The sequence below is a fragment of the Garra rufa genome, chromosome 9 (genome assembly GCF_049309525.1).
Source record: "Garra rufa chromosome 9, GarRuf1.0, whole genome shotgun sequence".
Classification (NCBI taxonomy): Eukaryota; Metazoa; Chordata; class Actinopteri; order Cypriniformes; family Cyprinidae; genus Garra; species Garra rufa.
The window spans coordinates 9,260,184-9,272,063 of NC_133369.1; the positions used below are offsets into that span (position 1 = coordinate 9,260,184).

Sequence of the window (11,880 nt, forward strand, 5' to 3'; positions counted from 1 at the left end):
ATATATATATATATATATATATATATATATATATGTGTGTGTGTTTTCAGTTTAATTTTAAAGTTTTATTAATTTTGTATCATTTTTATGTATTTTATTTATTTATTTATGTCTATATTTTTTTACTTTAGTTTTGGGGTATGTTATTTATTTATTTAAAGAAGTTATTTGATCAAAAATACAGTAAAAACAGTAATAGTAAATATATTTTAAAATCTAATTTGTTTCTGTGATCAAACCTTAATTTTCATCATCATTACTCCAGTCTTCAGTGTCACATGATTCTTCAGAAATCAATCTAATATGCTGATTTGTTGCATTTCTGATCATTATCAACGTTGAAAACAGTTGTTCCGCTTCATATTTTTGTTTTGTTCAGGATTCTTTAATGAATAGACCCCAGATGACTTGACTCTCACTTTTGATGAATGTATTGGTTAATTTCAAACCCTACAAGAAGTTAGTCTTACCTGTGTGTGATCTGCATCCCTGTTTTCATTCTCCTTCCACAGCTGATCCACAGAGCCGTCAAGCTCCGGCTGTAGGGGTCGATATCCGATGAGGGGCACCTCTCTAGATCCCACTCCCGGCAGCTCTACTCCAGATGTTTTCATACTTCGGGGGAGCATGATGGTACTGCTGGCCCAACAAACCACAACAGAGGTCATCGGAGAGGAACAGGCAGCTCTACGCCTGCTAGATCATTTGTTTTCATCATTTACATTTCCCTTTGCCAAGAGACAACTTTGAATTTGAATTCAGGCCCCTCCCTCGCCTTTTCCCCTTTCCCTCACTGGTATTTATATTAACCTGGAGATACAGATCTGGCCATTAAAAATGCGTCTATTTTCACGCGGCAGCCTGCAATTCGGCACGCGTGGGCACGCGTCCTACCGCAGCGGCTTTTTTTGATTTTTTTACAACGTTGTTGCACTTCATATAATATCCACCAGGTGGCGCAAGGAACAACATTCTGTAGCCAAACACCATGGCCAGCTCTAGGGGGCGTTGGTCACAAATACCAGTACAATAGTTCAATGATTCCTCTTTCCTGAAATTATGGTTCAAACCAATAGCAAAAAGATAGCCTATTCATAAGCAGGTGCAGTTGTATTGTTATTTTGTTTTCTTTCTTTGTTTTCCTGACGAACATTTATTAGACTGCATCGGAAATAGAAATGTTAATTTCAGTTATTTTATTTTTCCAACCGACAACTGACGTAAACCGCTAAATTCGTTTTCAGGGATTAATTATACACAAGCAAGAAGCAGCATAAACATCAGAACCTCACGCGCAGAGCTTATGCACAGAGAAAAACCCAATAAACCTATATATAATAATAAATAAAATAGGCCCATATAAGAAATATATGTTTTTCTTTTCTGAATGAATAATAATTTAACAAATTAATAAGTAGCAAGCCTGTATGCAGAATTTCAGGCAATTTCTGTGATGCGCCCTTAAACCAGCATCTTGTTTCCATTATTATTATTTTTTACAAATAGCCTACACATCTGTTTTTTTTTTTTTTTTAATTGTGATTGTACACAAATAACAGAAATAGCCTATGTAAAATAGAATAGTTTTGAGCAATGCCGTACTCTTGAACGAGTATTGTAAGCTGTATCCACTTTATTAAGGGGAAAAAATCAAGTGATCCTGACGGCGCCGCAGGCAGTTAAATAACTCGACAACTTTCACCTTCACAATAAAATACATTATATATTTCAGCGTTTTAAAGCAACATCAAATTAAGATATGCATGTTTAAGAGGTAGTTCGTCTTTTTCTTTTTCTAAGATACATAATTTTAGATACACTGACAATTAATTTGAGTAGAGACAAATAGAAATGGGAAGGATAAATATAAACTACAGTATTTTTGCGATTTTGGTGCTTAGAAATGTATTCTAAGCGGGCAGCGGGCGAATAATATAGTTAATATAGCGCGGAGCGGGTGGATGCGGAATAAAACCTCGTGGAAGCGGGACTGGAAAAGCACTTTGTTATATCCTATAGAGTATAGACTATTTAGATACTTCATCATCAAGCAAAAATTTATTCATAAGCAGGAGCAGTTTTATTATTATTTTCTTTTCTTTTTTTCTTGATGAACTTTTATTAGACTGCATTGAAAATAGAAATGTTAATTTCTGTTTTTTTTTTTTCAAACGACAACCGACGCGTTTAGTTATTAGCCTAACGACCAGATTGTGTTAAATTACATTTAAATTTAAATTGAAACGTGGCTGTGTCACATTAATAACAGCTAAATTCGTTTTGAGGGGTTAATTGTACACAAGCAAAAAGCAGCAGAAACATCAGAACGTCACGCGCAGAGCTTATGCACAGAGAAAACCCCAAAAAAGCTGTATGTAAAATAAATAAAAATGCCCATATGCGAAATATAATTTTCTTAATGAATAATAATTTAACAAAACGAAATAAAATAAAATTAATAAGTAGCAAGCCTATATGCAGAATTGTAGGCAATTTCTGTGATGCGCCCTTAAACTAGCATCTCGTTTCCATTTTTTTTTTAACAAATAGCATACACATCTGTTTTTTCATTGTGATTGTACACAAATAACAGAAATATGTAAAATAGCATAGTTTTGAGCAATGCCGTACTCTTGAAGGAGTATTAAGCTGTATCCACTTAATTAAAGGGGGAAAAAGTGATCCTGACGGCGCCGCGGGCAGTTGAATAACTCGACAACTTTCACCTTCAGAATAAAATACATTATATATTTCAGCGTTTTAAAGCAACATCAAATTAAGATATGCATGTTTAAGAGGTAGTTCGTCTTTTTCTTTTTCTAAGATACACAATTTTAGATACACTGACAATTAATTTGAGTAGAGAGAAATAGAAATGGAGAGGATAAATATAAACTACAGTTTTTATAGAGTTAAAAATTAATTAATTTATTTATTATTATTATTATTATTATTATTTTGATTTGTTTTTGCGATTTTGGTGCTTAGAAATTTATTCTAAGCAGGCAGCGGGCAAATAATATAGTTAATATAGCGCGAGCGGGTGGATGCGGAATAAAACCTCGTCGAATCGGGACTGGAAAAGCACTTTGTTATATCCTATAGACTATACTTCATCATCAAGCATGGGCGTCGGAAGCAAAATAAATGTAAAAACAGAAAAAAAATACTTTAGTATATGCCATTTTCTGTAGTCTGGTGCCTTTTATTTAATGTTTTTACACAATGCAAATAGGCCATATTTACAAATATTACAAAAGACGGCTATTGTGCAACATTTTCAGTGGCGCAAGTGATAATACGAGTAACATATCGTTTTTGACGCGGGAGACCCGAGTTCGCGTCCGCCTTTTGGTGAAATCATTTTCGAAATCGTCTCCCTTTTCACTTATATCATATCGGAAAGGCATTTGTTTATTTGTAAATTAATGAAATAATTGAAAAGTTGAAATAAAGTATCAACTAGGGTTAGGTCACCTAAGTGTATTTGAGCACTATACTGTACTTTTAGGAGTGTTAATAATTAATTTTATTATTATTATTATTATTATTATTATTATTATTATTATTATTATTATTATTATTATTATTGTCTTTAGATTTGTTCTTACATTTTTGATTCTGTACATTAAGATGGCGCACTGCCCATGCAGTTTTTTTTTTTTTTCCTTAAAAACTAATTGAAGTGAAAGGGAAGAAACCCATGTAGATTTGGCCTAATGTCCATGTAAATACTATAGCCTAGTATTATATCCTAATATAGAAAATAATTTAGACAAATAAACAGAAGGCTCACTTTTCAAAACAATAAAGCTTATATGACTGACAACGAATACAGTTGCAAAAGTGCTCCAGTGAGTTATGCAATTTTTCCCCACCTTTTTTCTTTTTCTTTTTTTTAAAGTGGAAAAGTAGTTCTTCTATTTCGAAGAAGTTCGTTAAGCCTGGAACTAGGCTTAAGTCTGTTCTGGGAAACCAAAGGGAAGTGTTTTTTTTTTTTTTTCTTTTTTTTTTCAGTTTTCTGAAAAGTAGCCGTTAATGAGGCATCAGCGTTAAGCGGCATGTAGTATAAAAAGCGAAATGTTTATGAATGGCAGAGTGGGGGTGGGGTGGGGTGTTGAATGCTGTCTGTTGCCTTGTTGTAATCAACATTTGGAGACTATTTTGGGGGTGCTGGGGGCGGATTCTGACTGCATTCAGTTGCATTTCGAATTCAGCATTCAAATGCATGCCAGGGAGAAGGGGAAAGCTTTCCTCACTCGCTCCACTTTTTTCAAAACATTAGTGTCCACGGCCCTGACACCAGTGATGCGCGGGTCAGTGGATAAACAACCCGAACCCGACCGACGTTTTCAACTAACCCGCCCGCAACTCGGACCGCCGAATAAAAAATAAAATATTGTACCCGACCCGCCTCCTGACCCGTAGGCCTATGTTTAATATTAGAGTGATTATGCTGTGGAGATGCGGTCTGAAATATCCTGACATCTGAAATCCATTGGTGTACAAGCTACTTTAAAAATAAAATAATGTGTTCTGTTGTAAAGTCGTTGCCGTATTGTTGTGTACGAAGTTCAGATGTTATTATTTTAAGAAATGTATATTTATATGTTTTAGGATTCTCCTTATTTTTGTTTTAGACATCCATCAATTACGGTGAATAAAAAAATGCCGCGCTGGTGGAAACAAGACTTTCGCTTCTACTTTTGAGACCGGTGTTCGGACGTTTTTCTAAAAAAAAAAAAAAAAAAAACTGTCATTTATGGTCATAAAAACAGAAGCTGAACATAATTCAAAACTGTAAAGTATTTGCTGAATAAAGAAAACATGAAGGATGCCGCTTAATATTTGGCTTTTACGTGAACTTTAAAGCTTATCCCTCATTCCATTTGTTTTCTTTGTTTTGTAATTTTATATTATTTTCGTGAAATGTATTTTTGCTCAACATGCATTTCTCGTGGCCACGAGTTTAATGAATAAACAAACCTGCGTGACATTAGTAACCCAGAATTATTTGAGATATTTTATTTTGAGTTAAGAAATTATTATATTAATTGTTATAGAAATTAATACAATATTAAATAATTATATAGGCGATGCTGTATATGCTAATGCTGTCTGTGCGCAATGTAGACAGCTTTCACAAGTGTTTACATGTATTACATGTAGGCCTACTTCACATTAAATAGCCCTGCAAGAAACATTTCATGCATCCCACAATCTTGTCCATTGACTGACCTTCTTTTTTTCCGTAATATTTGTATTATTCGTTTATGTTCGTTATTTTTTCCTTCATTTTGATCTCGTTACATAACATTCTGAACGTAAATGATACTGTAAAGGTTCTATGACTGCGGTTTTTACTGGAATGCAGTTTAAAGCTTAAATTTAACATATATTGTATTTTATTTAGTCTAATTAATAGACAAATAATTGAAGAGTGAATCATTCACGTAGTTTCATTTGGAAATAATTTATCGTCACACAGTAAAATAGGCCTACATTCCTTCTATTAACTAATAGTCTTTTTTTCGTATTTGTCTTAATATTATTATCATTATCATTAGTATTACTATTACTAATATTATTTTTATTAGCCTGTTATTTTTGTATATATTTTTATTTTCGTGCGTTTCCACCCCTTAATTTGGCTCTCTTTAACGTTCATGTAAATGATTCTGTAAATGCTTGACATATGATATGACTGATTTTTACTGGAATGTAGTTTAAAGGTTGAATTGAACATATTTTATTTTGTTTCGTCTAATTAATAGACTAGACTATATAAATACTAAACTGTTTTACTGAGAAATGAATCATCACGTAGTTTCATTTGTAAATGAAAACATGCTCATTTATCTTCACACACGGGGATAAATACAATCAAAAAGTCAAAACGTTATTGGCATAATTGTCAGGCGTTAAAAATAAATAGCCCTAATCAGGTATTGAAATAATAATAACCTATAATAATAATAAATAATAAGTGATTTAGAGCTATCTACTTTTTTCTTTATTGTGAATCGCTTAACCTAAATAACTTTCTGTATATGCTATTTGGCATATATTTAGCAAATATTGTGAACGACAACTATGCCAATAAAGTTTTGACTTTATGATTGTATTAATGCCCGTGTGTGACCATAAACGATTTACAAATGGAACGTGAATGATTCACTCGACAATGAAACACTATAAAGGTTATAATTAGACTAAAAATGAATATATATATATATATATAATCCCAGCCATATAGCATAATCAAAGCTTTAATGGCATGCCAGCATTTATCATTTAGATTCGGAATGTTAAGAGATCGAAATTAAGGGGGACATAATGAATATAAACGATTAATAAATTTATTACAGAAAAAAGAGGATCAATTAATGGTTAAGACTTTAGGATGCATAAAATGTTTCTTGCAGGGCTATTTAATTTGAAGTACTTATATGTAATATTTATTCTTGATAAACTTTTGAATGCTGTCTACATCGCGCACAGACATTCGCATATACAGCATTGCCTATTGTTAATATATAACTTAATATTGCATTAATTTCTATAACAATTAATATAATCATTTCTTAACTCAAAATAAAAAATATTAACAAACCTATCTCTGATAATCCTGGGTTATGGTTACGCAGGTTTGTTTATGCATTAAACATAAGGATGTCGTTACCTCGACAAAATAATCTTGTGGCCACGACATAATATGACATTCCCAGGAATTAATATCTCGTGGCAATGACAAAAAGTAATATGACGTTCCTACGAATTCATTTGTGTGGCCACGACAAACATAAGTGAACCGAAGGTGTCCCCTCCAGGTTACCGTACCCTTTAGTTTGCAGCAATGTTTTCAGCCTGCTCCAGTCCAGTGCGTTACATGACTGCCCCCTACTGATCATGTCTTTCCTATGTCATTGTATTTTCCGTGTTCCCTTGGAATACACCGGCGTCACGCGAGACCACTTTACTTCCCGCGCGCATTTTAAATGGCCAGATCTGTAGAGATCTCTTTCAGGAAGAGAAGGATGGAAAGAGAGAAGCTCACCATCAAAAACTAGTGCCATTGTCACAAACAGCAAACAAGCGCAAGTTCAGAAACAGCAGCTCTTCTGAATGCGACCAGTCAGGGATAAACATTAATTAGTGTGCAAAACTTAAGTGATCAGGTCATACCTTACAGAAAAATAAAGCTTCCTTTCATCTAACCCTAACACTGCCTGAAGCGCTCAGTTTAACTGTGTTATTTTCTTCAATGAGTTTGAATCCTAACAACAATAATTTAATATAATGACATTTAAATGCCCAGTGATATCAAATGCGTGACGCACAGGACTTTTCTCTGTGAACTTACAGTTTGCTTATACATGACACATCCTCTCTTTACGTCTGAGAACATTCGCGTTCATTCACACCCGATAGAAACGCCGAAATACCTGTTAGGAGACTAATATCGCGTCCATCCGCCCCTGCGTGTGGGTTCCTCGGAAGTCAGAGTTTCTGTCCCTCCATATCTCTCCCCTCCTGCTTCGCCCGTCAACGCTTATCGGGCCGATGAAGGCGGTGAGCTGAGCGTGTGTTGGTGAGGGCTGCGCTGGTGACGCGCGGGCGGCGCGTTGGGCGCAGTTCCTGCTGTCACTCTGGCGCGTGTGGTCATTGGCTGGACGCGCTGATGAAGAGCGTTGCCCGGTAAATTCAGAGCAGCAGCGTTGCTGGAAAAAACACCGGACGCGTCAATCTTGCTTGCTGTCATAAAACGTAAAAGAAGCTGTCTGTACTGGACGCGCTCGACGCAACGCGGGCATCCCGTTTCGATTTTTACGCGCTTTATAGCTGCTCAACTTTGTTTGTTTATTTATTTATTTTGTTTGTTTGTTTGTTACACTGCTATAGCCACCTTTCCCATCTCTAATAAAATAATGTTTTTTTTTTTTGGTGAATTATTTGTAATTCTTGCAACTACTGTTTTTTTTGTTGTTGTTTGTTTGTTTTTGCTGCTCCTTCAGCCACTTTATTTCCCTCATTCGTCTAAAATAAAATAACTGTATTTTTAAATGTAACATTAATTCACTTTTCCTCATCTGCAATTAAGTATTATTTAGTATTATCAAAAGTATTATTTTAAATATATTTTGCAGAATTTTTTTTTTATATTAATCTGGTTTTATTGTATTTGCTGCTCCTCCAGCCACTTTATGTCCCTCATTCATCTGAAATATTCACTTTTCCCCATATGCAATATATGCAAAAATTATTTTAGTATTGTTTAGTATTATTAAAGTGCTATTTTTACACCTATGTTATTAATTTTGTATATTAATTTTGTTTTGTTTTATTTGCTGCTCTTCCAGCCAGTTTATTTCCCTCATTCATCTGAAATAAAATGACTGTATTTTATATATATATATATATATATATATATATATATATATATATATATATATATATATATATTATAATATATTTTATATATTTGCACTCACCTTTTTATTTTAATTTTAATTTTATTTTATTGTATTTGCTGCTCCTCCAGACACTTTATTTCCCTCATTCATCTGAAATAAAATAACTTTTTTTAAAATAACATTAATTCACTTTCCCCCATCTGCAATAAAATATTATTTTAGTATTATTGAAGAATTATTTTTAAATATATTTTTTGCACTCACCTTTTTATTTTATTATTAATTTTGTTTTATTATATTTGCTGCTCCTCCAGCCACTTCACGCTCATTCATCTGAAATAAAATAACTGTACTTTTAAATATAACATTAATTTACTTTTCCCCATCTGCATTTAAATAATATTTTAGTATTAGTTAGTATTATCAACATATTATTTTTTATATATTTGTGCAGTCACTTCTTTATTTTTTCATCTGAAATAAAATAATTGTATTTTTAAATAAACATTAATTCACTTTCCCCATCTGTAATAAAATATTATTTTAGTATTATTGAAGTATAATTTTTAAATATATGTTTGCAGTCACTTTTTATTTTAATATTAATTTTGTTTTATTGTATTTGCTGCTTCTCTGGTCCCTTTATTTCCCTCATTTGTCTAAAATAAAATAACTGTGTTTTTTAATATAACATCAATTCACTTTTCCCCATCTGCAATAAAATATTATTTTAGTATTATTAAAGTATTATTTTTTGAATATATTTTGCAGTCACTTTTTTATTTTAATATTAATTTTGTTTTATTGTATTTGCTGCTCCTCAAGCCACTTTATTTCCCTCATTCATCTGAAATAAAATAACTGTATTTAAATATAACATTAGTTCACTTTTCCCCATCTGCAATCAAATATTTTTTATTACTATTTAGTATTTAAGTATTTTTTTTAAATATATTTTTGCAGTCACTTTTTGTATTTTAATATTAATTTTATTTTATTGTTTTTAATGCCACTTTATTTTCCTCATTCACCAAAAAAAGTTGTATTTATTTTATTTTATTTTATTCCAGACACATTATGTTCCTCATTCATCTGATATAGAACAATTATATATTTTATATGTTATTTTATTGTTTTAATTAACAATAACTAATAGTAATAAAATTACTATTTTTATTTTATTGGATTTTGCTGCTATTCCGGACACAATAATTTCCTCATCTGATATAGAATAATTATATTTTGTATATATCAGCCATGTTGTTTTATTGTTTTATTTATTATCTACTTTTCCCGCTTTTTTTTTTTAGATGTCATTTGTTATTTTATTGCAATTATTTTATTTTATTTTATTAATCACTGCTATTCCAGATACATTATTTCCCTAATTTATGATACAGAATACTTATATTTCTTATATATAATCCATGTTATTTTGTTTTATTTATTTATTTATTTATACACACATGTTATTGTTCTTCATTCATCTGTTATAAAATTCATCTTACTTTATTGTTTTATTTATTATCCACTATTGTGGATTTTTGTGGTATTTTGTTGCAATTATTATTATTATTATTATTATTATTATATGTTCATTATCTTACTTTATGTTGCTCCAGCCCATTAAAAAAAAATAAATAAATAAAAAAAAAAAAAAAAAAAAAAAAAATATATATATATATATATATATATATTCATTATTTTATTTCATTATTTTATTTTAAACAATGTTTGCCTAATTGTTGTATAATAATTTATTATGCAATTACGGTTCTATGATGCCATGTTAATTGAGTGACTGCATGGAGAGATGTGTAGTATTTTCACAATTAATTGCCATACAATAGGGCTTAAAATGACTAAATAAGATTGATTAAAATCCTAAAGGAAATAAGGAAAAAACTCACTCTTATACAAGCAGATCAATTTTATCCTAAAATCTTGTTTTAATGTTATGTGCCAACTACCCAACCCATTTATGAATATTAGCTTTATTTATGAACAGCATGTCAATAAGAAGTCCCATTTAGCTGTATGTGGGTGTGTGTGTGTGTGTGTGTGTGTGTGTGTGTGTGTGTGTATGTGTGTGTGTGGACCCTCACACATTGTCAAGGTTGTATTTTATTGCCTGCTGTTGTTTCACGGCCTGAATTTTAAGTGGCCTGTAGTGTTGAAGTTTTTGATGTAAATGATTTATGCTTTTGAATGGCTGGGCAGTTCCTAGCAGGGTGATTATTTAAAGCTAATCCTTGAGCAGAGAGCCAGCTGTGGACTCCACCACTCCGACCTTGCAATATTTTTACGGCTGGGCCTCGCCGGCAAGAAGACCTTTAACAACAAAAATAAGGACAAAAATAGCATTCTTACTGCCCCGTGGAAAACAATCAATTGCTTTAGCCCCAAAATAAATATCATACAACAATATTATCAGTTATTTCCAATCATATGGCTTAAAACTAGAATTAGATATTGGCCTAAGCACTTCTCGCACATTTTGTTTATCCAAACAATAATGCCTGACAATTACAAAAGGTATTAAATTATGTTTTTATGTGTAGGCTTACAATTTTCCATTTGGAAACAAAGCTACATGCACATGAAGCCATATTGTGACCCTTTGTTTGTCAGGACACTTTCCATCTGTTATTTAGTTAGAAGCTGTATGTGTGATTATGCAAGGCCTCTACATCTCTATTAGCTGAAATGAGGGAGATTGCTGTGTTTATTAAAAGGTTGTTATGGTGAATAAAAGCATTGGTAATGCGAGCTATGCATTCAATTCGTCGGAGTGGACTAATTAAAATAGTGGTTGGCTGTTTATGAATAATTTATCGCCCTTGTCGAGCTCTTCAGGCTTGCTTTCTAAATGGCTTGGCAACTTATTATATAAAAAGCGTGCTGCCCACAACTCTTTCATGTTTGTGTGAAGATAGACTGTGTTAGTAAGAATCTAAAATGCAAACTATGTTGAGTTCGCTGTAATTCGGCATATAAATAAAGCCGGTCTGGTCTCTAGTTGCACTTTGCGTTGTGCGCCCTCTGCTGGATTGTCTCAAAACAGCTTTATAAAAGACACGCCAGAGGCCATTTTGAACATTCCTGCACTACTGTCATCACAATAGGATGTTACACATTTGTGTTTGATGTAGCATGAATGTGGTTGGTTTTGATCTACCTCATCTACTTTTGTTACTAGTAGGTATGTTTTGGGACGTGAAATAAGATTGTATTACTTTTTGCTTAACACATTTTGTCTTAAAATAAAATTGTAATTCAAAATGTATCTAAATTATTATTCTAGCTAATTGTTATTGTAGCTATATTGTTTTCTCCTATATTTACCTATAATACTACAACTAATAATTTAAGCAAAGAGTAAAGTTATAAGTAAAAAGAATAAATAAATAAACATAATAATAATATAAATAAAAAATAAGTAGCTGAAGCCAGTCTGACACCCAGT

The 11,880-nt window shown here is 32.1% G+C and overlaps 1 protein-coding gene across 2 annotated transcripts in view; it reads right to left on the bottom strand.

Moving 5' to 3' along the window:
• The window catches only part of rgl2 (ral guanine nucleotide dissociation stimulator-like 2), a 37,195-nt gene extending 29,634 nt beyond the window's left edge, over positions 1-7,561 (bottom strand). The window contains exons 1-2 of one of the 2 annotated variants that reach the window (XM_073847426.1): positions 7,446-7,561; positions 471-636 (exon numbers count right to left, since the gene is read on the bottom strand). In XM_073847426.1, the coding sequence (XP_073703527.1) occupies positions 471-629 (159 nt within the window). In that variant the 5' untranslated portion in view covers positions 630-636; positions 7,446-7,561. Of the gene's footprint in view, positions 1-470; positions 640-7,445 lie in introns of both variants that reach the window. The other variant, XM_073847425.1, reaches the window with a different exon arrangement.
• Positions 7,562-11,880: the final 4,319 nt, after the last annotated feature.